The following is a 24,833-nucleotide window of genomic DNA, read 5'->3' as shown; positions in this document are numbered from 1 at the left end:
GTGAATGGGTTGAGTGAGTGGGAGGGAAGAGATGGAAGTGATAGAGGGGATTGGGGAGATGAGATGTTGGAGAAGAGGGTGTTTGAGAGATGGAGATAGAGGTGGATTTGGAGGTGGGGATGGGATTGGTGATGGTTATGGAGAAGGGAAGGGGAAGAGGAAATGGAAGGGGAAAGGGAAGGTGAAGGGGAAGAAAAAGAAGAGGAAGAGGATGAGGATGAGAAAGATGAAGGAGAAGGGGAAAGGGATGGAGATGGAGAAGGGGATGGGGAAGAGAGGGAAGAAGGAGAAAAAAGGAAAGGCTGGACGAGGGAGACGAACGAAGAGAAAGAGGAGTGGGAGATGGAGAAGGAGGCAGGGATTGGGGAGTGGGGATCTGGGAGGAGATTGTTTGGGGTGGAGAAGAGAGGGAAGGAGAAGATGGCTGGTTGGTGAGTGGTGAAGGAGAAGTTTGTGAGTGCGAGGAAGGCATGGGCAGAGATGAAGAGGGGAGATTTGGTTGCTGGGTTGACTTGGCAAATGGAGGAGAAGATGGAAGCAGCTGAGTGGTGTTGAGTCGTGAGGAGTGGACAACCGGTGAGAGGCGCCATGGAAATATGGCTCACGCGCAACGAGCTGTTGATGATTACAAGACTTGTTTGTACGCAGTAGATGCAATTGACGGCTGGTTTTATAACTTTCTTCATTGAATTGTAAAAGTAATTGCTGTAATCGTGATTTTCATCTACAATGATGATCTTTCCTTTCTGCATCTCCTCGTTCTATTTTTGATAATATTGCCTTTATGTCGATTTCAATAAATGATATTTTTTGAATGATCAATTCATTTTTTACTATCCATAACAAAAAATTGAAATTTGAATAATAAAAAATTTGCATCAACATTTGAATACTTTATCTGATTGCGACGTAAAGCAGTTGTTTCAAAGGATGATTGCCCAAATAAAAGAAGATCTGATATCACGTTTTTCTGATTAAAATATATTTATTCTATTCTTCAGAAGGAGAAAATAAAAAAAAAAATATGTTAATTATTATGAAAAACCAAAAGTCATCAAGAAAACCTTTTTCATTTAATGAAAGCACTTTTTAAAAACCAAATTCAGATCATCAATTCCATATCAATATCATGTTCTCTCTATTAATTTTTTTTCCAAAAAAATTTTTTGAAGTTATTGTCTTTCATTTAGCGACTAAATTAACATTATCACGGAACATAAAAATTTGGAACGTGAACCAATGTGGTTGTAGATTTTAATTATATAATTTTTGCATTTATTTTTTATCATTCAATATTATAATAATAAATTAACTAATTTTTATTAATTTGCTATTTAATTGTTCTTTCTACAAAACATTTTCACTTTCAAACTTACAATTAACTTCAGAAAATGTTGAATTATCAAATTATTCAAACATTTTCGATTTTGAATTAAATATTTTCGATGTTGAATTAAACTTTTTCGATTTCGAATTAAACTTTTTCGATGTCGTTTTAAAGTTTTTCGATGTTGAATTAAAGTTTTTCGATGTTGAATAATTTTTGGTGTATTCTATTTTCATTCAAAACTATTGGTATTTATCTTTCGTTTCAAAAACAAAAGTTTGTCATGAAAAAAAAGTTGAGGCATCAAAAAATAGATCTATCACTTTTCAGGATTCATTCATGGATATTCACAACAAATATTCAAACCGAAAAATTTGACAGAAATGTTAGGGCTTCTAAAATAACTACCCAAATATATTCGGGACGTTGATAATTCCGTTGATCATGAAATAAAGCAATTTTTAATGAATAAGTTAAGTACTATTTTCCAGCTTTCCTCAAGGGAATTTTTCACAAAAAAATTTCAGCAAAACATATAAATATTCACAAATAAAGTTCACATTAAAATAGTTTATCTTTGTTTTCCCATTGAGGTTAATATGAAGATATCAATTCAAACGAAGAATTAATTCAAAAATGAACATTAATATTCACTTTTTTTATAAACGTTTGATAGCTTTGATAAAATGATGTAAATGAAATGCTAAACATAAGACAAACATTAACAAAAGTAAAAATTAGAAATCCTTTCCTTTTTCATAAAAAAGGAAAAAAATAAAAATAAAAAACAAACAAACAAACAACAAACTATTCTGAAAAAAACATTTTAAATGATTGATATTGTACAAAAAAGAAAAGTTTCAAAAATAAAGCTTTCAACAAAAATGTTTTTCATCATCCTCAATTTATTGTAAAAAATAAAATAAAAGCAGTCGTATTTCCACAACCAAGTTAATTAATCTTTAGCATCTCCAATTCCATTCTCTGTAATTACAAACTGAGCCTCAGATTCCGGTAGAGAAGGAGAATCATATATTTTGCATATTCTTGTTTCAGCCTTTCCTTTTCTCAAAGACAATCTGGTTGTTGATGCATGAGCCATAATATGACCTCCAATTGGCTTTTTTGCTTCTCCTACAAAAGACATTCCATCAACTTGAGCCACGACCTGATTTGTGATAACGACAGCAATTCCATATTCATCTGCTAAACGAAGCAAAGTTCTCAAAAAACGCCCTAAATGCATTTGCCTGTCGCTTAGCTGGCCACGTCCAGAATAATCAGTACGATACAATGCTGTCGCAGAATCAATTATCAACAGAGCAAATCGCTCTTCTGCCATAAGCGCAGAAGCTTGAATAAGAAGTTGTGTTTGATGATCACTATTGTATGCTCGTGCATATGCTACATTATCGAGAACATCCTAAATGCGTTTAACAAAAAATAAAATGTAAAAAAATTAAGAATATACAAAAAAACATAACACAAACAGCTGAATTTAATCCAAATCGTTCAGCTGTTTTCACAAGACGCTCAGGACGGAAAGTACCTTCAGTATCAATATAAAGAGCTTTTCCTTCAGCACCTCCTTGATCTTGTGGAAGTTGACAAGTAACACATAACGTGTGACATATCTGTGTTTTTCCAGTTTTAAATTCACCGAATATTTCTGTTATTGAACCAGTTTCAATTCCTCCTGTGCAAAAATATAAAAATTTTTTCTTTTCTGAAAAATGAACTTCAAAGCTGAAAAACCTTCAAGAAGCTCATCAAGCGCCTTTGATCCTGTTGTAATTCTTAATATTTGTTGGCGCTGAAGATGAAATTCTGTTGCTGTTCTAAAGCCCATTGGTACAAGTTTAGCAGCTTTTATTCAAAATAGAATAAAAATTATTTTGTGTGTTTATAAATCAACAAAAATTATTCATATTAACACCTTCCGCCAACAATTTGTCTGCCTTTCCATCTGTTATTCCCTTCACATTCATAATATTCTTTTTTGTTGTAAAAGCAACAGATTCAACAGTGAAAAACCCTTGCTCCATCAGTTTTTTAATATCTGCAGCAGTAATTCCATTCCCCTCAAGTTTGGTAATTGGAATTGCACCTTCAATAACCTCTTGTTGAACTTCTTCCTCTTGAGCTGACATGAATAAAATATTATGGTTACATCATTTTCGTTTGACAAACATTGATTATTCAAAATAATAACTATTTGCTTATGTTATTGGAAAAAGCCGACAAATAAACGAAAAAGAACCATTTCAGAATTTGTGTGATCATTTATCATTGCAATATGGGCTACAAGAATATTTTTGTTAACAAGTTTTTTTGAATCCTATTTTTAAAAGGAAAATACAGTTTGAATGGGACAAGATTACTATCAAGTATTAGGTGTAGCAAGAGATGCTGATGATGAAACAATTAAAAAGGCTTATAAGAAAATGGCGCTTAAATGGCATCCAGGTATTGCAATATTTTTTGATTTTCATTTTTTTTTTAAAAATTACTTTTATCAACGAATACAATTTCTCTTTTGTTCAATACAATTAATGCTCCGGCAAAGATCGAAATCGAGACAATAAAGAAAAGGCCACTGAAGAATTCAAGAAAATTGGTGAAGCTTATGATGTACTAAGTGATCCAAAAAAGCGACAAATATACGATAAGTATGGTGAAGAAGGTCTAAAAGGGGTACCTTCTGACGATGATGCAGCTGGAGGATTTCCTGGAGGCTTTACTACTTCTGGTTCAGGTCCAAGGATCTTCTTCACAACTTCTTCAAGCGGAATGCCCGGAGGGAAATTTAGTTTTAGAGATCCATTTCAGATGTTTTCTGAGATGTTTGGTTCGGATAATCCATTTGGAATGGGTGATGATTTCTTTAGCGATTTCTCATCGTCTCGCAAAAGATCAAGCTCTCGTCATAGACAAGGGAGAACAATTCAAGATCCTCCAATTTATCATGATTTGATGCTTTCATTAGAAGAACTGTATAATGGCTGTACAAAGAAGATGAGAATCTCGCGAAATGTTACAGATGATCATGGATCAACAACAACAGAATCAAAGATAATGCAAGTTGATATAAGGCCTGGTTTCAAAGAAGGAACAAAAATTACTTTTGAAAAAGCGGGAGATGTGCGCCCGGGTAATATTCCGGCTGACATCGTTTTTGTAGTTAAACAGAAACCTCATGCATATCTTATTCGTGATGGAAATGATCTTCATTGCAAACAGGCAATTTCACTGTCGCAGGCGCTGTGCGGATTTGACATTCATGTTCCTTTTCTTGGAGGTGACACGCGCAGGATTACAAGTGCCATGGTTGAGCCAGCCAATCCGTCACAGATCACAAAGCCTGGATCTCGGATAAGGATTGTGGGAGGAGGAATGCCTATTTCAAAGATGCCTGGAAGGAAAGGAGATTTTATTGTTGATCTGGAAATAAGATTCCCAACGTCGCTTACAGAAAACGAAAAAATACAAGTCCAACAAATTTTGAGAGGGAAGTAAAAAGAAAACCAAACCGAAGCGAAAACAAAACAACATTGATATTAAACAGAAAGAAAAGTCAAAGATAACTTCACAAATAGCAATTTCTTTACAATTCTTTTAAAACATTTTGGTCATAGCGAATTATTGCATCAGAGCAAATAGTATTAGCTTTACATGCGTTGCGTATTTTCCGAAATGATTATTTCACAATCTTTTCTCTGTTTTTTCTTTAGGGCCTTTTTTATGATTCTCCTTTAATTAATATGATTTGCCGTTTTATTAGCTTTTGTGAAGCAATTTATAGATCGATTAGAAACTACATGTTTAAATCAATTAATTTAATTTAATTTTTTTATGTAATTTTAATTTTTTAAGTGTTTGATTTTTTTTTTCCATTATCATTTTTCTTCATCAATTTTAAACACATTTCATTCAATTAGATTCACTTCTTTTCTTACACTTTTTTCAATGTGTTCGCTTGTATTCTTTTTCGTTCCGTTTATTTATTTATTTTCCCCATTCACCAGCCATTCGCTAGAAACTGAATTGAAGAAACAAATTTATTGTTTTTTTTCCGCTTTGATTCATTGCTCCAAAACAGAATATTTGGGTTTCAGAAGATTTTCGTTCCCACCCCCTTTTTACAAAATGCAAAAGAAGTTGGACAGTTATTATTAAGAAATTTTCATTCATAAATGTATAAGTTGTTCAGGTGTTTCATACAAATTAAAATAAAATGTGAAAGATGACAGTTACAAATGATTAATTTGAAAATATAAAAACTGAAATGCAAACGAAGGAATGAAAAAAGGAAGCTCAAGCTTTGCGTTACAAAAGCTGCAATGAAAATAATAGCTCATATGAAAAATTTTGTGAAATATTAAGGATAATAATGATTGAATAGTGAATGAACAAAATACGATATTTGAATAAAATGAATGAAGCAATATTGATGATGTGCATTTCTTCGTCTTGAAAAAACGATGAAAGGTGAACAGAATTTACAGCAATTAATATGAACATTAATATTCTCAAAACAAATCCATTTCTTCGTCTTTTCAAGAGAAATTAATGAGAATGTGGCAATTACTGTTTCCATTGTGCATTCAATTGAATGAAGTTCAGACTTGTTGTCAGATGTCTCTAACGTTTGAGTCCTGTCTTCCTTCATCGATTTCAATCTTTCTCAAAATACTTTCGTCAAAAAAGTTAAATAATACTAATAGAAAGTTGAATGCAACAAAAAATTAAAATAAAACGCACCTAACAGATGATATTAAAAAATATATATATATATGATAAAAAAAATACCTATTTTCAAATTATCATAAAATAAAAACGAGCTATACGAAAATAAACCAAAACACATAGACACAACGAACACTCAGCAATCAAAGCGATTACAAGAAAGATGTCAGCTTACTCCTTAAATCTTCATCCCATCCTCTTCGCTGTCTTCTCAATAGCTCTGTTGTTTATTTGCTTTTACCACCTTTGCCTTTCGATATTGTTCAGCTTTCATTCAAGCGCAACTATTCTTTAACAAAGCTTAACTTTTAAAAACTATGAATGATAGTCTGTACAATATGAGAAGTATTGAAAGCAGTCATAAGGCAATATAAACAACATAAAAGTGAACTAGCTTCAAACCATTCTTTATTATAAAAAATTTTTTATCCGACTCACTTTTTCCTTTCCTTATTCTTCTATTCATTTTGTTTTGTGATGCGCTGATCATCTTTCTCGCAAAGGCCTTCTCTTTTTACTCTTTCCCGAGATCATCTCTTCCCGGATTGTTCATCGTCCCCATAGGGGCTGATGGATAAACAGGATCACCCGAAGGTGAAGGATAAACAGTTGGCTCAGTAGGATAGTTCACTGGAGGGCTTGGATATTGAGGAGCTCCTGCCGGAGCCACTCCCGGCTGTGCATATGGAGGTTGTGCATATGGAGGTTGTGCATATGGTGGTTGCGCATATGGCTGCTGAGGATACGCAGCAGGAGGAGAAGAGTACATGGTCGTCGGATCAACATATGGTGTTGCCTGCATTTGCTGCTGCTGTGGCTGCTGTTGCGGCGGGGCTGGATATGTATACTGCTGCTGAACCATGGGCTGTGGCTGCACATACATCTGGGTTTCATCGTGTCTGTGTGCATATGGATCGACATATGTGGGAGGTGGCTCAGCATAGTATGCCAAGTTAAAGTTTTCATGCTTCTCTTTATACTTTTGTGCCATTGTATATCCTTTCACCTTCATTCCGTACATGCGTTCGCGAAGGTCTGATGTGCCGAAAGGTTGCCAATTTTCGTTTGTCTGACACATTTCGTCATCGAGGAGGAAAGAGATGAACACTGAAGTGACTCCAAATACGTATGTATCAAAGATAGTGTCAACCACGAACACGATCAGGAAAAAGCCCAGCAGAAGCGTCAACCACCACGCGCTGTTTGGCCAATAGGAATCTGCATCACTTCCACCGGCGAAGAAATCAGGGCGTGTCATCAGCAGCAAGAAGAACATTGACACAACGTCAATCAAAAACTCGATAATTCCAAAGATATACGGAAGGAGATCTTCCAACACTACGTTGGTTATCAAGTTCCGCAGAAGAAGGAACATCGTCTGCTTTGCTGATGGCCAAAACGGCTCACCTTTTATTGATATCAGCACATAAACTCTGGACGTGATAAACTCAAGATAATGCTCGATCTTCTCCACGATGCATGCAATGAGCGCGCAGAGGCACTGCAAAATATCGTTCCCAGACTCTTTCGCAGAATCTGCAGCAAGCTGCGCCAACACTTGCATCACTGTACAGGCTGTGATCAACCCACTTCCGAAGGCCACTGATCCGGAATGGTATCTTAATGCCCTCTTAAACGAAGACAAGATAGGCCAAGATTCCCTTGTAGAATTTTCGCCTGAACGATTGCGCGTGAAGTACCACGATGTTATTGATCCGCCAATTGTCATCTGGTTCATCCCAAACACAAACATAACCATCCAAACATACGCAACAAACACAAACAGGATGAATATCCAAGCATATCCTGGCAACACCACCGTCCAACTGCCATCAACTTTTTCCAAGTCTCTGGAACTAACATAAAACAGGATTGAAAAGAAGCATAGAACAGATACGATACATGAAACAACTGAGAACAAGGCAGAAAACAATGGTAAGCATGGCATCGATGTAATTGCCTTGGAAGCAGCTTCAATCAAATATGAAACGAGAGTAATTCTTTCCTTGCAGCAGTATAAGCAACAGGAAGCTACCAGCCCAAATGCTAGTATAACAAGACCAAATAAAATCAAAGCAGTGAAAGCTCCTTTATCATCTTCGCTGGCTTTACCAATAAAAGCAATTCCCAAAACAATCATGATAAACCCAGCAAGGAAAAAGCATCCAAGTCCCATGAAAATACAAGCCCAAACGCAAGTGCGAGCACAGCAACTCATGCAGCCCATATATGCAAAGCAAAGGACAACAGCAATAATTGCAGCAACTATGATCGTCCAAAATGAAGAGACAAAATCAACCAAAACTGAATGAGCTGCATTTTCATATTCGCGACTTTGCGGAGATTCCGGAATGCAGTAATGATGATTTTCATGAAACATGGTATTATTCATAAAATAGCATTGATCTCCATGGAACTCACAATCACTTTCATTTTCCGCTTCTATTGGCTCCTCATCCACACACATGCACGTCAACGTTTTTGTTGGACATGATTTAACGCACCAACCATTTCCAAGGTCATTTCCATGTGGAGAAAAAAGCGTTGGCTTTTTGGTTAGATCCACATCACCTTTTGCACCGCAAATATCACCTCTAGCAAAACACATAAAAAGAAAATATGTCATAAACATAGATATTGTTCGTTTTAATGAAATCTTTTTTTAAATGCACAAACCGATAATCATATGGCATTGAGAATTGCTGCAAATTTGAAACTGCTGCAGAGTAGATGAAGAATACTGCAAAAACAGCTACAACTATTAAAAATGCAATTAAGCATTTAAAATCATTGCATTTATTTCTTGTAGCAGAAAAATTCAATCTCCCATTTTTGATCTGAATGTTGTTCTCTTTATCTCCAAAATCTTTAAAAATATACATATGAACAATATATTAAACAACATTTATTACACAGTTAACAAGGTTAAATAATCAACCTGGAAAAGCAGCAACAAGAAAGAACATTTCCCGATAAAGTATATAAGTGTACTAATATTGGTTGGATCACTTTTTCTCTTGTTTTTCAAGATAACAATTAAAATGTTTTTCATGAAAAACATTTAAATGTGATAAAATGAAAGTGAAATTGCACACCAAAGAATTTGCATTCGAATTAAATTGTGTTATTTGATCACGAAAATACAATTATTTATGTGTTATCAATAAAGTTAAATTATAAAATTTAAAAATAAATATATGAGAAAAGAGAAATTTATTATAAGTTTATTTGATTGATTGCCGTTCAGTATTGAGCTGGAAAACAATTTTTATCATCATTGATTAATCTTCTTATTTCTAATACACCAAAAATTATTCAACATCGAAAAAGTTTAATTCAAGATCGAAAAACTTTAATTCAAAATCGAAAATGTTTAAAACAACATCGAAAAACTTTAATTCAACATCGAAAATTATTATTCAAAATCGAAAAAGTTTAATTCAAGATCGAAATTAATTATTCGAAATCGAAAATATTTAATTCAACATCGAAAATTCTTTATCATCAAAAATTTTGAAAATTTTTTCAAAATTCAAAATCATGTCAGTTTCTTTTCTTTCTGTTATTGATCTGAGAAATATGTCAATTTCAATTAGAAAAATATTTTTTGATGTTTTTTTTTTTTTTTGTGTTAGGTTGTGTGAAATAGTGGAAATAGGATAAAACTGAGTGATAATTAAACTTTTCACAGGTGTTCAGGAGATAACAAGGAATTCAAGAAAAAACAAAAGTGATAGGACAGTTCATGATCTTGTTTTGTGCACAAAAAGACAGAATTTCATCTCATTTATTGAATACGAAATGTTTTGAATTTCATTTATTGCATTGGAAACTGATTCAATAAAACATTTTCAATTTTCATATTTATAAAAGAATCGATTGATATCAGTCTTAATCATTGAAAACAGTCGTATAAAACGAAAGAAAAACATTTCCAATAAATAATTATTTGTTGTAATCAACATTTGTTTCAATAAAATATCCTTTGTTTTGACTTGAATTGAAATTCTGAACTAATTAACTTCTTTTTCGATTTTGAATAATAATTTTCGATGTTGAATTAAAGTTTTTCGATGTTGTTTTAAACATTTTCGATTTTGAATTAAAGTTTTTCGATCTTGAATAATTTTTGGTGTAATTTGTGAAAAAAGAAAAAAAAACCACTTCCATCAACAACGACAAAAGCTAATGCTCTAAGCAAATCATAATTTATCGTTATTGTTATCATTTATTTTGATATATAACCTTCATCATTTTGCAAAATGCTTCTTTTGTTTCTAAAATTTAACATTTTTAAAAACATATCTATTTCTTTGAATTTACATAAAATGTTGATAAAATGCTAAAATTGAAGCTGATTAAAAGAGAAGATAACAAGATAAGTTGGCAAATGAAAAAATAAAATAACAACGTTTTCAAAATTATAATGAAATTAATATTAATTATAATAAAATCGAAAAAAACAAAAAACATATAAAAGCAAATATCTCAAAGAAGGAAAAATGTTGTGAGGATTGAATTAGACTCAGCTAAAAAATTGATCCTTTCATTTTGTTGATATTACACCAAGTCCTTCTATCTTCTCGATATATTATTATTTTCTTTTAGTTTTCTCTGTTGTCTCTACTCTTCTTTATCGTCTTTCATTTGAATAGGCGATTGGTGCAAGATTTGGAACACAGCCGATCTCACACCAAGAAGCTGCTCTCTTTCTTTTCTTGTTCTTTTTTCTTCGGTTGACTTGATGAAAAAGTGCTGAATGGACTGGGGAACCGCCTTTCCTTCTTTAATATCCTTCTGAGATGGCTTGCAAGGCGTAGTCAAATGAAGCATTTTCCCTTCCCACTCTCCGCAAATGCCTTGTCCCCTCTCTTTTTCTTCATCTTCTTTCTTCTCTTCTTTGTTTTCAAATCTTGGCTGCTTTCGTTCATCCAAGAATTCACAAGGCAATTGCACAGACATCAGTGCACGAGTCAGGAAAGTGAATGGCATTCCATCAATCATAATTCCTGTTCCGTCGGGGCTTTCTCCTTCATCAAGCTCAATTTCGCCTGTCGAAGAAACATTGCCTGTTCGCAAAACTGTCTTGTAGAAATGAGGATATTGAATGCTCATTTCTGCATCATCGCTGTAATACCATCCTCCAACTGGCACAGCCGATGGAGGAAGAACTGGAAATGCCATCATATGAAACTCGTCTTCTTCAAGATCTGTCTCTTCTCCTTCATCAACTTCTTCTTTGTATGAGCCCTCACCCAATTTCTGATTAGCAAATATGATTCCTCCACTAACATTATTATGCCCCATAAAGTTGCATTTCGTCAGAGTAAACTGCCCATCACCAATCAAATTTCCCGCAGTTATATATCCACCTCCCATTACAGGTGGGAAAATATCAGTGAAGTCACAGAACTGGCACAATACCTTGAATCCACCCATAACTTCCTTGTCAACGCTAAGAACAATTCCAGAAGAAGTTTTGGTCATTGAGGTCATGAAGCAATCAGTAAGTGTAGTAGCTGGAGATTTCCCTCCAACTTGGATAACAGTTGCAGCTGGATTTGTGAGGAATTCAAATCCTGTAATTTGGCATTTATCAATGTAAGTTTCACCACCTTTTTGTTGAATAACTGGCTTTGAACGCCCATCTTCATTCTCTCCAAGTGCTGAGATAACGCAACTGGTTATCGTTGCTTTTGTATCAACTAACATCAATGGAGTTGATATAATGCCATAAACATCAATAAAGAATCCCTCTAATTCGAAAGAACCCTTTGAAACAGTAAATAAAGATTTCTTGCTTCTTTCAGATGTTTTAAGATGGCAAGATCCTTTTGCAATGATTTTGACGTCTTGGTCTGCATGAAACAATTTAAAGATAAATTTTTAAAATATAAAATTTCTCAACAAAACTTCGCAACAAACCTTCAATTTTAATGGGCTCAAAATCGTATGTTCCCTCAGAAACATATATCTCGCCTTCTTTTTTTGATTTCTTAAGAACATCAACAGCCGCTTGGATCGAGCCAAACGGTGCAGTTTCAGTTCCTGGATTTGTATCTATGCCTGAATGCGCAACATAAACTTTCATTATTTCATCGGAATCGTCTGACACAACGATTTGCAATACAGTTAAAAAGAATAGAAAAAAGTTCATTTTATTTAGTAAGAAGATCAATATTACCATTGTCTTGCGAAAAAGAATTTTTATTATTCATCAGAAAAATTTGGCATATTGAAGTTTTTGAAAATACAATTTGTACCGAAATATTCATGCAGATTTGTTCGAGATAAATATCTCAAAAATAATTTATCATGGGAAATTTTATGAAAAGTGAAAATATCGCTGACATAGGATTATAAAGCTAAAAAATAGAAAAATAAGAGAGATTCTTTTATGATTTGTACGCACTGCTCGCTTTATGAAGCGTGGCAGATCCCTCGATTCAAATCCAGCAGATTTATCGTTTGACTTTTATCTTGTTTTTGAATAACAATGGTTTCAGAATCAATTAGATGGATTAAAAGGGAAATGTCCTTTATGTAGATGCGAATGTAGCATGTTTTGGATTTGTCTGAACTGTCATTGCTCGTTTATTGGATGCTCTTCTTGCTGCAGAAAACATACTTTCAGCTTCATAAAATTGAATGCTCATTCCGTTTTTTATAACTTTCTTTCACAAAAAACTTGGTGCTTTGAATGTAAACGATATGTGTGCTTCATTTGCACTTTTTTATTATTTATTTCCATTTTTATATTCCATGAACAGATATCGAGCAGTAACCTTCAGCCTTCCGTTTCTCTTGTTCATCAAAAACTTGTTCAAATGCTTGATATAGCATATTCTTCTTCAAAAATTAGTAATTCTTTGCCCGAACAAAAATCAACAATTAATTCAAATAGTTCCATGCACAAATATGAAAAAAGGTATTTTTCAAGTGGAAAATCAGAGAACTTAGCAGTGGGAGAAATGAGCGATGTGGGCGCGAATGAATCTCAAGAAGCATTATCAATATTTGTTGAGGAAAAGCATAAGAGATTGGAAGACTTTGACAACGAAACTTTATCAATCTGTTCTGGAATTAAAACTGATTATGAGCCAGCTGAAAAGGAACACGAAAAGATGCAATCATTCTTTCAAAAGATGACAAAGTTTTTGTTAAGTCCGTCCCAATGGGTGGAACTTACATCTATGCTACCAAAAATGCTGCACAAATCCGGACAAAATAAAGAAATTGTGGTCTGCTTGAATGGTGGTGCTCCAAAAAAGAGGAAAAAAGAGCCGGCCGCTGCAGGAACAGAAGGTGGGTCTCGTTGCAGCAGCATGCCAGAATCTTGCGAAGTAATTGACTCAAACAAAACGCAAAACAAACAAGATCAAAGCAAATTGAACGAAGACGTCAATACTTCTTTGACAAGTTTTCCAAATGCCAACGAAGAGCATCTGCTAAAGAACGAATCAAAAAACACTGATCCAACACTTTTTGGGTTGAGTGAATTGACCGAAAGTGAACACTTCATCAGTGAACTTCAGCAACCAATGCCAAAAAGTCAGTCTTTTGACAACAATCAGCAATTTTCTGCACAAACAATTAACAAAACACCACAAACATCTTCCGAATGGCAGGAATCTTCTTCTTGTCTTCCCTCAATTCCCCTTCAAACACAACAATCTGAGGACAATCACAAAACAAGCGATAAAAGCGACCTGAATGAAATTGACACGAAAACTTCATCAGAAATTGATTTGACAGATGACACAGATATTCCCATTCTTCCTTCTTCACCCGATGCGCTCTTCCGCCCCCCTCTTTTCATTCACTCGCCTCTCAAAGGAATCCAGCCAGCACCAGCAGCTGCGTTTCCGGCAAATTCTGTCCCATCGTTTTTTATTCCGTATCCGACTCATCCATCTTATGCTTCATTCAATTCATCAGCAGAAGGAGCGGTAAATTTATTAGCTCCTTCTTCCTCTTCATTACCTTCGAATGCTCCTCCTTTTACACTGTTTCCACAGCCGTCGGCCTCTTCTGCTTATCTCTCTTCTCTTCAACCTCTCCCTCGCTTTCAGCCCATCCGTCTTCGCTCACTACCATCATTCATCATCACAAGCAAACCTCTTTCTTCTTCTTCCTCCTCCTCCTCCTCTTCTTCTTCTTCTTCTTCTCCCATTCCTCAAACTTCCCTCTCTCTCCCTCACGCCCCACTCACATCTTCCCATTCCTCTTCCCTTCTTCCTCCTCAACACACTCAGCCATGTCGTGTCGGGCTGATCAACTTGGGCAACAGCTGCTTTCTCAATGCAACTATCCAGTCACTCTGTTGCTGTGTTCCACTGGCAGCGTATCTGATCAACATGCCTCTGGACGATGCGTTCATCAAAGGCAGGGCGAGGAGGAGAGAGAGGAGAAAGGAAGCGGCAAGGAGATTGAAGGATGAGTGTGCTTATTGTTATTATTTTGAATACTATTGGTTGAGAAGGGGAAATGTTATTATTATTATTATTACTGTTTTTGTTGTTAGCGAATGACTTTGGCTTTTATATTGAAATATTTAGAAATTTATTCAAATAATATAACCGCACTTTTTCTATCTATCTCTCTATTTGATTTTCTTTTTTTCTTTTTTTTTTTTTTTTTTTTACCTTCCTTCTTATTTTCAGTCATCCAGATTGGTTTGTGAAACAGGCAACATCAAACACCTTTGTGAAGTCTCCAAGTGTCTCATCCATTCACACAGTATCTTCTTCTGCTTCTCTTCGTTCTGTCTCAAAGGAAATCAAAACTTTTTCTTCTTCTTCTTCTATTTCTTCTTATTCTGCTGCTTCATTCTCTTCCATCCTTCCTCTCCTGGACAATCCATATGTTCTTTTCCCTCAGCTGGTCAGAGAAGAAGATCCGCTGGTGACAACTGCGTTGGCATCTTTGCTTCAAGTCATGTGGGGAAACAGTCCCCAAAGAGATTTGAATAGCAAAATGGCTTCTTCTTCTTCTTCTTCTTTAAATAACACTTCTCTTTTCAACGAATCTGGAATAAAACGAATTTCATCATCGTCTTCTTCTTCCTCTCCTCTTCTTCCTCCTCCCCCTCCTCCAGTAACCATCCCTTCCTACGTCACGCCCCGCCGCCTGCTGGCAGTGATGTCCCAGAGAAACGAGATGTTCCGTGGCGGCATCCAATGCGATGCACACGAGGCATTGGTGTTCTTGTTGAATGCAATCAATGAAGAGATCGGTGATGAATACGACGAGGTGTGGGAAGGAGTGGTCACTGCAGCGCTTGCAAGAGAGAGCGAAGAGAGAGAGGAAATGAGAGAAATGGCAGAGAAGATGAATGAGATGTGGGATCAAAACGAGGAATCAAGTGGAATAAACAGAGATGAGATGGATAGGAAGCAGTCTTGTGATTCAAGCAAAGTCAACGAGAAAGTGCAATTCGAAACAAACCTCACAAACTCACCTCTTCACCAGCCCAAACCACTCGAAGCATCATCTTCCCAGCTTGTTCGCCTTTCTTCTTCAGTTCTGCAGCATCTGTCTTCTTCTCCCACAAACATCATCACCCGTGTGTTTATGGGGACTCTCCACTGCACCATACGCTGCTTCAACTGCCAGCACGTGTCAGCAACCACCCAGCAATTCATATGCCTCAGCGTCCCGATACCAACAAGAGAGGATGTGAAGAGGCTGAATGAAAGATGTGCGTGGCGATGGGGAAAGTTGAGAAAATGAGGAAGAGAAAGAAAGAAAGAAAGAAAGAGATGGGAATAAGATTATCTTGAGAAAGAGAGCTTTATTAATCCTGTTTATTAAAAAGAATGTTCTTTTTCTATTTCTTTTTTTACGCATTCATTATGCGATATTAATACTAATTATTCATTTTTTCATTCTCCATCCACAAAATTACTTTATCCCATACCTCTTTAGCCATCTCCACATCTTATTCCCCCTCCACGTCGTCTCGCAGTCTGATGGAGCGTTTCTCCTCTTTCTTCTCCTCCCTCAGCCACACCGTCACGCTCACCGAGTGCCTATCCACTTTCTGTCTGCCTGAAATCATCGGCGAGACAAACAAGTACAAATGCGACAATTGCAAGCAGCTGAGCGATGTGGAGAAGATAACGCTGGTCAGCCAGTGCCCAGAGTATCTTGTGATCCAGGTGAAGAGGTTCAAGTTTGTAGGGCAGGCGCCGTATAAAATAGAGGATAACGTGCTGTTTGATAAGTATTTAGGTACATTGTTTGGTGATGAGGAGAGGATATTTAACTGGATAAGAAATTACTGAAAGATTTTTTCCTTTATCAAAAAGAGTTTTAATGAAACAAAAAATTTTCAATTTGAAAATTAAATTTCTTTATCATTATGTTTTCTTTTACGCTTATTTATCACATTTTTATTTTTGAAATTTTATCTTTCCCATTCCACTACCAACCAGATCTTTCTCCCTTCCTCAAGAGCTACCAGCCATCGCACCAGGAGCAAGCGCTGCCCTACATGTACTCTCTCTCGTCAGTCATCGTCCACAAGGGAATGGCCAGCCGCGGGCATTATCTGTGCTACATGTTCCATCCGATGCTGAATGTGTGGTTTGAATGCAACGACAGCGAATTGACAAAAGTCGACGAGAAAGTAGTGCTCAGCCAGCAGGCATACATCTTGTTCTACAAAAGATGCGAAATGAAAAGCAACTCCTTTGCTGCTCAGCTGCTAACACCGAAGGAAGAGCTGGGGAAAGCTTGTATTGCAGAGAATGAAATCCATGAGATGGGCAAAGAAATGGGCAGAGGAGACAAGAAAGACAGGGTGAGAGACAGAAATGACTCAGAATGGCTGCACATTCAGAGCAAACGACAGAGGATGAAAGAGAAGCTGATAGTGGAGACTATCAGAAGGAAAATGGACAATGCAGATTATTCTGCATTTCCAGGTCAAAATGATGATTCTTTCTCTTTTTCATCGGAGTTTTCTTCTTCTTCATTACCTCAATCAACAGCAATACAACCACGTCAATCGAGAAAAATTGGCATAAAGCCATTCCTTGACACACTTGACCCTCGTTTGCTTTTTCTTTTGTTCGACAAGCTTTTATGTAATTCATTTATTTTTGGAAACTGCTTTATTGATATTGATTTATGGCTTTTTATTGTTCATCTATTTATAAAATATTTTCTATTTCATAATTTTGCAATTCTTGTATTAAGTTTCACCCGAACTGGACATTGATCGACTTGCAGGAATTGACTTGAATCGTCCACGAGAATTCTTGCTTCCCTTGGAGCGATTGATTTCATTTACAACACTTTCAAACCCATTGGATGATACACTCACCTCAATTCTTCTGTGCTCTCACAACAAAGTTTGTCTTTATAGAAATTACATTTTTTTCTTTTTATCAATTTTCACTTTTCATTATATTTTCGAAATAACTTTGCATAATTTCCATTCATTTTCAACTACTTGATTAATTCTATGAATCATATTTTGTTATTCTCTTTCTTTCTTTAGCTTCACTTTTGCTTTCCGACAATTTCAGTTTCGCCTTTTGTGTGGAAAGAAATAACAAAGCTGTTTAGAAATCATCAGTCACTCAGTGTAAAATCTTCAACACAAGAATGCGAAATTTGCTCGGTTTGTTGTTTTGACTCTCACTGAAAGTATTATTTCTTTGATAATTTATTTATTTCATTTTTTATCATTTAGGCTAGAAATGAAACAAATTGATCTTTTTGATATTAGAAATAATTTCGGTGATACTTTGGTCTTTATGGTTTTTTTGTGATTTTTTTAATTTTTCGTTTAGAGTAAATCTTTTTTGGGGTATTAGTCTTTTTTACAAAGAAGAAAAAAGTTTAATTGTAATGATCCATAAATATTATTTTTCCTCTTTTTTATGCCAAAGCCATCTCATCATGCTTTAGAGGATAAACGTAAAGATAAAAAAGTGGACGATATTCGTAGGCAAAAAGAGCATAAATTAAAAGAAGAAGAAAGGCATTCTAAAGAAAGCAAAAAGCTTGAGGAAGTTAAACCTGTTGCAAAGCCAGGACTTTCAGATGGGGAAATGATTGAAGTTATTTGCAATGGTTTTGATGATAACTTTTTATTAAAAAATTATTTTTCATGATTTTAATTGCACAGATCGACTTGGAAGGAAAATAAGAGTCAAATGCAATTCAGATGATACAATTGGTGATTTTAAAAAACTAATTGCAGCTCAATGCGGTACTAGACCAGAAAAAATTCGTTTGCAAAAATGGTACACTATTTTTAAGGACCATTTAACGTTGGATGATTGTATGCTTTCTTTTTTTTACAAACATTTTCTTGCAGTTATAAATTTTCATTGAATTTTAGATGAAATTAAGGATGGAATGGGATTAGAATTGTATTACACATAATATTCTATTTTTTACGTTTTCATTTTATGTTAATTCAAATGTGATTGTCAAATTTCTTTCATTGGTTTTCATCTTTAACATTTTTAAAAAAACAAGTTTGCTTGTTTCGTTCCTTGAAATAAGTTAAAACAAATATTTAATTAATAAATTGCTAAAAGGATGCTTCTTTTTAAGTTAAATTGAAATTAAAACAAAGAAATAATGTATAAGATAAATTACTCTTTAATTGTGAAACACCTAATAAACTTAAAATTTCTCAATGCTAAAACAAAAATCGAAGTTATTGGATGAAGTCAAAAAGAAGAGAACACTGTCCTTATTCTTTCTTAATTATTTAATCAAGAAAATCGAAAGATTTGATATAACAGTTGGAGGCTTTGGCAAGATGAGATTATAAAAAAACGAAAATTCTAAGAAATATTGATTGAAATTGCTTTCTAACTATCTCAAGCAATTCGTTCGTTAAGACGAATAGATTGTTGCTTTTATCGCTTTTGGAAAGGAAATATAAAGGAAAAGCATATAATTAACCTCCAAATTATGAAATGCTTGGTTTGGTTGCATCTTCATTCTCTTGATCCATTTTGGTTTCTTTTTGTTTTTCCTTTTCTTCTAATTGGGTCTGATTTCCTTTTCTTTCTTTATCTTCACTTTCTCTGACATTTTCTTTATCTTCATTTTCATCTCCTTTCATTACATTGTTTGTCTCTTTTTCTTTTTCGATTTCTTTGTTTTCATTTTCTTCTTTTTCTTCTTTTTCTTCTTTCCTTTCTTTTCCATCATTTACTCCTTTGCCTTCTTCGCTTTCTTCTTTCACTTCTTTTTCTTTTTCTTTTTCCTTTCCTTTTAAATCTTCTTCTTTTTCATCTTTTTTCTCGTTTTCTTCTTTTTCTTTTTCTTTTTCTTCCTTTTCGCCGTTCCTTTCTGCTCCTTCCTCATTTTCCAATTGTACATTCGTTTCTTGTTGACGTTCGATATTTTCTTCTTCGATCCTTTTTTCCCTCTCTTTTTCATTATCTGCTTCATCCTTCTTGTCAATCGGCTCTTCTTTTTCTTTTTCAATCGTTGGATCTCCTGCTTCGGTACTTTCTTTTTCGGTTCCGGGTTTTTCATCAATCTTTTCGTTTCCTTCTTCTTTTGTTTCTTCTTTTCCTTCTTGCTTCTCTTCCGTCTTTTCTTCTTTTTCTTTTTCTTTTTCTTTTTCTTCATCTTCATCTTTATCTTCTTTTCTATTCTCCTGTTCCTTTGTTTCCACTACTTCAATTCCTTTTCCTTTTTCTATTCTTCTCCTTTCCACTTCAATCTGTCCTAACATGTCTTCAACATACATTCTTCTCTCTTCCTCTTTCCTCTTCTTCTCTTCATTCTCCTTCTCTTCTTCCTTCTTTCTGTTTATCTCTGTTTCTCTCTCTTCTTCTTCTTTCTTCATCCTCTCCAAAAGCTGCTCATTCAATTGCTGTTGTGTCAGCGCGTTGTTTTCTCTTTCCTTCTGCAGCATCTCTTCGCATTCCATCAACGCTTGCTCTTTCGCCTCTTCAATCTCTTGTCTCGCTTTCATTTCTAATTCTTCTTTTCTTTTAATCTCCTCCTTCCTTTCTTCTTCCTTCATCTCCACCTCCAACAGCTTCTCCTGCACTGCATCTTTCTCTTCTCTCAGCTTTTTCTCTTTCTCTTCGATCTTCCTGCGCTCCATAAACATCTCCTCCATCCCCATCTGCGTCCTCTCCCTCGCTTCATCCAGACGCTGCTGCTCCAAATTTATAGCTTCCATCAGCTCTTTCGCCTCTTTCGAATTCTGCCTCTCTTTTTCCTTCAGCTTTTTGCGGCGGTTGATTGCTGCCTGATCTTTCTGCAGCAGCTCTTCCATCATCATCGCAACAGTTTCTCTCTGCTCTTCAATTTGCTGCGATTCTTCTGCCAGCAGTGCCCTCTCTTCTTCAATCCTAACTCGTTCTGCCTCATCTTCTTCCTCTTTTTTCTTCTTTTCTTCAAGCATTTCCTTCTCCTTCTGCAATCTTTGTTCTTCTTCTTCCAAAATCCCCATCAAAATCCGCCTTTTTTGCTCATCTTCGCAGCGAGACATCAGAAATAGCTCTTCCAATCTGTTTTGTTCTTCTTCCTCTTTTTCCTTTTCCTCCTTTTCTTTCTCTCGTTCTTTCTCCGTTCTTCTTGTTGTGCAGTCATCTTGATCTCTCATTGTTTCTTTCCCACTTTGGTTCTCTCCTTCTATTTCATTTCCTCCTGCCGCCTTCTCATCAAAGATGCCTCTCAAATTCGGCAGTGGTGTTTGTGGATGGTCAGTGGCCAGTGTGAAGCGGGTGACGCAATGAAGACTTTGCGAGCTGCTTGAATCAACAGGCATATTGGCAGACATAAATGGCATGTTCTTCGATGAAGCAGGAAGGAGAGGAGGAAGAAACTGAGGAAGAGTGCTGGGATGATGTGGCTGCTGCATTGAAATAAAAGAAGGAGAGTTGAAATGAAACGGCGATGCTGATGAAGTGTTCATTGGAGACAGTGAAATTGGGCTGAATGAAGGCATCACAGAATAAAAAGAGTGTGTTTGCGGAGTTGAATAACGATTGGAAGAAAGTGTAGACAATGCATTAGGATACGTACGAGACAGCAATCCATCACCAGGCGCTCTATCTGATTTATGACTTCTGCCTATTTCCTCATTTTTTGCAGCTTGCCTATCTGTTTCATCTGATCTATCACTTTTGATAGATGGAAGTCTTTCAGGGAGTGTTCCATGAAGCTGCCCTTTCCCAATGTCTAATGCAAGCGGAGCACCCAACAAGGCTCTGAGGAGAAGATCTTGATTGAGCGGTGAGAGTGATGTGTTTGCGTGTTTGTGCTGATGATTGTGAGAATTATGATGTTTGTGGTTATTATGATGATCCCGATGCCGATGATGATGATGATGATGATGAGAAGAGCGAGATGTTGAAGAGCTTGTATTGCGAACGCTTAAAGAAGAAGAAGAAGAAGGTGAAAGAGTCGATGATGATAGTGATTGTGAAGAAACATCAGATTCATCCGACGAATAACGCTGATGCCGATGATGAGTGTCTTTGCCTTTCTCGTTCTTGTGTCTACCGCTGTGGTTATATTCTCTTTGATGTGTGTGATGTTTCTGATAGTGAAAAGAATTTGAATGCAAAGAAGCGGAATTCGTGTCATGTATCATCAGTGATGCTGCTGAGGCATCTCTCTCTAATTCTTTCATTGCATCTTTTTCGAAATCATTTGTTCTGTCTGCTTCTTCTTCATCATCAGCAACATATTCATCATTTTTCACTCTGCTTTTCTCTTCTTCTTCAATCTCTCTTTGATTAAGTCGCATCGTTCTGTTCATAATGTCTGGCACTTCTTGCACGTCTGTGTCATCTTGTGCCTCAATCTCTTCCTTGTGTGCGATGGGGGTACCAATGACTGAACTTTCATTAGTTTTATTCTTCTGTCTTCTTTCCTGCTCTTCTCTTTCTCTGTCTTCCTTTTCCTGTTCTCTTGCCAGCCTTCTGTCGTCTTCCTCCTCCTGCAGCTTCTCCTTCCTCTTCTCTTCGGCCTCTCTCTTCTTCTTTTCCGCTATTTGCAGTGCAAGATCAGCTTTGTACTGGTTGATCGCTTTCTGCTTCCGTTCGTATTCAGAAAGCGGTGGAAGGAGCGAAAATGGGGGCGTTGAAAGGAGCGAAGAAGGAGAAGCAGGAGAAGCAGGAGAAGCAGGAGTCGAAAAATAAGAAGAGAAAGTGGATTGGGCAGGAGGGGATGCGACGACGGAGGCAGCAGATAATGGTGAACGTGCATCCAAACTGTAAAATGAATTCCCGCTCAAAGGCATTTTGCTTGACAGCTGCTGAATTTGCTGTTTGACTTGAGGAGAATTGAATCGCCTGCCCCGCACTGCAATGATGTTCCCTTCTTCGTCTCGGAACGGAGCGCCCCCGCCTTCTTTCCCGAAGCCCTGGAACCACTCGTCGCTGATAGACCCGCTTTTCTCCTCGGCTTCGACTTTCTTCTTCATTCTCTCTCGCAGAAGCGCTTCTCTCTTCTCGTTCCGCTCTTTTTCCTGCTCCACTCTCTTCTGGATGACCGCCTGCTCGCTCAGCTCTTTAGCACACTGCCTCTGCTGGAATGTGTTCTCCACTTGAGATGGGGAATAATGAGAAGCATATGAAAATGATGAACTTGCTGGCGAAAAAGGCATGTGCCTCGCTCTTTTGTCTTCTCCTGCTAAATGGAAATCCCTTGAGTCAGAGTCACGGCAATATTCTTTTTGAAGTTTTAACTTTCTTTGATTGAGATCTGTTGAAGAATGTCCATCATTCCATGGCTTACGTTCCGATGGCGATTTTGTATAATCTCTTGCGCACATGTAAAATTCTTCGTCTGGGTAATTTTCTTTTTTGCTTTCTCGGTTCAGAAAATTTTGATCGATTTCGTTCTCTCTATTCAATTGAAGATGTTCAAATTCTTTCTTTCGTTCAAACCAATCATTCTTTTGTTTATTATAAACTGAATTGTCATCAATTGGCGAATAATTTCTCCTGCTCTTTCTTTCTCTTGCTTCCAAATAACGAGTATATTCATCTTCCCATAAATCTTCCTTGTTATCAAATTCATCTGAATCACAAACGTTGAATTTTTTTCCTTGGAAATAGTCATTCATTGCCTTGTCTTCTTCTTCAGCATCCGATGCAAGAAGCTTGCTTCGAGGTTGTATGGAAATTCCTTGAAGACTGACATTTTTGTCTGATTCTTTCTTCATATCTTCAGTTTTTGCATAATTAGCTTTCAAATATGAAATATTTTCATCCATTGTTTTAATTTGCTTCTTAACTTTAATCTGATCTGCAAGCTCTGCAGCATACTTTTCTTGTTCGGCTCGGCGAAAATCAAGTTGTTGATCTCTTTGGTAATTCTCTAATTTTGGAATTATACTGCTTTGACGCCATGTTTCGTGCTGATTCTGTTTATTTCTAATTTGTGTGCAGTCTTTTTTCTCTAATGAAGGTGGATGTTTTTGAGTTATGATTATTCTTTCTTTTTCATTATCTTTCAGAATTCCTCCAACTTTATTCATTGCTTTTCTTCTCTCAAGTTTGGAAAGCTCAGGATCAGTTTCAACTCCTATGCGTAAAAGCCCTGAATCTTGAGTTGCGAAATTTTCAATAAGGCGTAATTTTTTATCCTCGTTTTGTTTTTGCTTCTCTTCAGTTAATTTTGCAACTTTTTCTTTCAAGTCCTTGGAATTTGAGGAAAATGAACTAATATAAGTTCCAACAGAATATTTATTCCATGAATAATAAATAAGGATACATGTGTGCATTTCGTTTCATCAAAAAAATGAAAATTGCACATTTTTTGAAAAAAAGAAAGAAAGAAACTTATAAATAATGCTACACTTAACAAACTCTGATAATAAATCTTCATCATCAAGTGTATGTGGGAGCTTTATGTTTTGCTCAAAATAATCATTTGACAATCTGGAAAACATTAAATGAAGCGATTTCTAACCATTATAACCTTTATTATGATATCACTTGGCTAGTTGCAATCAATTTTGAAACCTATTAACAAGGGCAAAAACGAAAAGAAATTTTTTTGACTCCATTTGTCATGAATGGCAAGAAATATCTTGGCTTAAATATTAATGGAAATTGACATTTTTCAAAGAAATAAAAAAAGAAAAACAGCAAGTAAAAACCATTCCTCTTAAAAAGTTCTTGAATTTTTTTGTGTTAATTAGCTAACATACAGCTTTTCACAAATACAAAAAATAAAACAAACAAACAAATATGTTCATTAAAAAAAATTTTGTTTGAAATTTTTTGTTACCCAAAAAATAAATCAGGAACAAAAATTACTGGCTCTCCAGAGCACTTTCAGAAAAAATAATAAACAGGGAATCTTCAAAATACTTTATTTTCTATTCCTGAAAATGTATTTTTTTTTTTTTTCCTTTTCAGTTTTTGTGTAAAGATTTGGTATTTTTTGTTTTATTTTCCAAAGTCAAAGGCTTGCTCATTTTTCTACGAGCTTTTTCTTTTAAGTGTTCCGAGTGTTATTATTGTTATTAAACTTCACTTTTTTTTTTTTTTTTTTTTTTGTTTTTTCCATCTCATGATTTTTTGATAATTTGAAGAATTCATGTGTTCAAATGGCTGAATTTCATTTTTGAAAACTTCCATTTATTATATTTTCAAATAAAATAAAAATTTCATATTTTCATCGTTTTTCTGTTCACACATAAAAACTTCTCAAAAATGGAAACAAAGCCTATGCAATGTTATTATTTTGGGAAAAGAAACGTTTTTTGTGGGAACAGAAAAACGATGAAAATATGAAATTTTTATTTTAT

The 24,833-nt window shown here is 35.5% G+C and overlaps 8 protein-coding genes across 8 annotated transcripts; 4 read left to right on the top strand and 4 right to left on the bottom strand.

The window, feature by feature from the left end:
* Positions 1-162: 162 nt before the first annotated feature.
* Positions 163-884, top strand: MONOS_2599 (uncharacterized protein; the record flags this gene model as incomplete). The annotated part of the gene is made up of 1 exon (XM_067872527.1): positions 163-884. The coding sequence occupies one exon, from the start codon at positions 163-165 to the stop codon at positions 433-435; it is 273 nt and encodes a 90-aa protein (XP_067727786.1). The 3' UTR covers positions 436-884.
* Positions 885-1,964: 1,080 nt separating this feature from the next.
* On the bottom strand, positions 1,965-3,477 carry MONOS_2600 (DNA repair protein RAD51; the record flags this gene model as incomplete). Its single annotated transcript, XM_067872530.1, has 4 exons — positions 1,965-2,750; positions 2,818-3,023; positions 3,083-3,193; positions 3,264-3,477. The coding sequence occupies 4 exons, from the start codon at positions 3,475-3,477 to the stop codon at positions 2,283-2,285; spliced, it is 999 nt and encodes a 332-aa protein (XP_067727785.1). The 3' UTR covers positions 1,965-2,282.
* Positions 3,478-3,630: 153 nt separating this feature from the next.
* On the top strand, positions 3,631-5,384 carry MONOS_2601 (putative Hsp40). Its single transcript, XM_067872531.1, has 2 exons — positions 3,631-3,793; positions 3,894-5,384. The coding sequence occupies exons 1-2, from the start codon at positions 3,694-3,696 to the stop codon at positions 4,841-4,843; spliced, it is 1,050 nt and encodes a 349-aa protein (XP_067727784.1). The 5' UTR covers positions 3,631-3,693; the 3' UTR covers positions 4,844-5,384.
* Positions 5,385-5,483: 99 nt separating this feature from the next.
* Positions 5,484-9,071, bottom strand: MONOS_2602 (putative Choline Transporter-like (CTL) Family Protein). The gene is made up of 4 exons (XM_067872532.1): positions 9,012-9,071; positions 8,750-8,939; positions 6,476-8,667; positions 5,484-6,402 (listed from the first exon to the last, which is right to left on the bottom strand). The coding sequence occupies exons 1-3, from the start codon at positions 9,037-9,039 to the stop codon at positions 6,588-6,590; spliced, it is 2,298 nt and encodes a 765-aa protein (XP_067727783.1). The 5' UTR covers positions 9,040-9,071; the 3' UTR covers positions 5,484-6,402; positions 6,476-6,587.
* Positions 9,072-9,894: 823 nt separating this feature from the next.
* Positions 9,895-12,252, bottom strand: MONOS_2603 (uncharacterized protein). Its single transcript, XM_067872533.1, has 2 exons — positions 11,999-12,252; positions 9,895-11,931 (listed from the first exon to the last, which is right to left on the bottom strand). The coding sequence occupies exons 1-2, from the start codon at positions 12,228-12,230 to the stop codon at positions 10,697-10,699; spliced, it is 1,467 nt and encodes a 488-aa protein (XP_067727782.1). The 5' UTR covers positions 12,231-12,252; the 3' UTR covers positions 9,895-10,696.
* Positions 12,253-12,633: 381 nt separating this feature from the next.
* MONOS_2604 (putative ubiquitin carboxyl-terminal hydrolase 33) lies at positions 12,634-17,932 on the top strand (the record flags this gene model as incomplete). Its single annotated transcript, XM_067872534.1, has 8 exons — positions 12,634-12,786; positions 12,844-14,513; positions 14,737-15,773; positions 16,001-16,306; positions 16,510-17,130; positions 17,276-17,430; positions 17,580-17,702; positions 17,775-17,932. The coding sequence occupies 8 exons, from the start codon at positions 12,634-12,636 to the stop codon at positions 17,793-17,795; spliced, it is 4,086 nt and encodes a 1,361-aa protein (XP_067727781.1). The 3' UTR covers positions 17,796-17,932.
* Positions 17,933-17,949: 17 nt separating this feature from the next.
* MONOS_2605 (putative ubiquitin family protein) lies at positions 17,950-18,629 on the top strand. The gene is made up of 3 exons (XM_067872535.1): positions 17,950-18,157; positions 18,213-18,368; positions 18,429-18,629. Exons 1-3 carry the CDS (start codon positions 17,965-17,967, stop codon positions 18,470-18,472), a joined length of 393 nt encoding a protein of 130 aa, XP_067727780.1. The 5' UTR covers positions 17,950-17,964; the 3' UTR covers positions 18,473-18,629.
* Positions 18,617-23,986, bottom strand: MONOS_2606 (uncharacterized protein). Its single transcript, XM_067872536.1, has 2 exons — positions 23,887-23,986; positions 18,617-23,739 (listed from the first exon to the last, which is right to left on the bottom strand). Exons 1-2 carry the CDS (start codon positions 23,967-23,969, stop codon positions 19,011-19,013), a joined length of 4,812 nt encoding a protein of 1,603 aa, XP_067727779.1. The 5' UTR covers positions 23,970-23,986; the 3' UTR covers positions 18,617-19,010.
* Positions 23,987-24,833: the final 847 nt, after the last annotated feature.

The sequence above is a fragment of the Monocercomonoides exilis genome (genome assembly GCF_001643675.1).
Source record: "Monocercomonoides exilis strain PA203 chromosome Unknown scaffold21-1407046, whole genome shotgun sequence".
Classification (NCBI taxonomy): domain Eukaryota; phylum Preaxostyla; order Oxymonadida; family Polymastigidae; genus Monocercomonoides; species Monocercomonoides exilis.
This window is presented reverse-complemented; position numbering and strand designations above follow the sequence as displayed.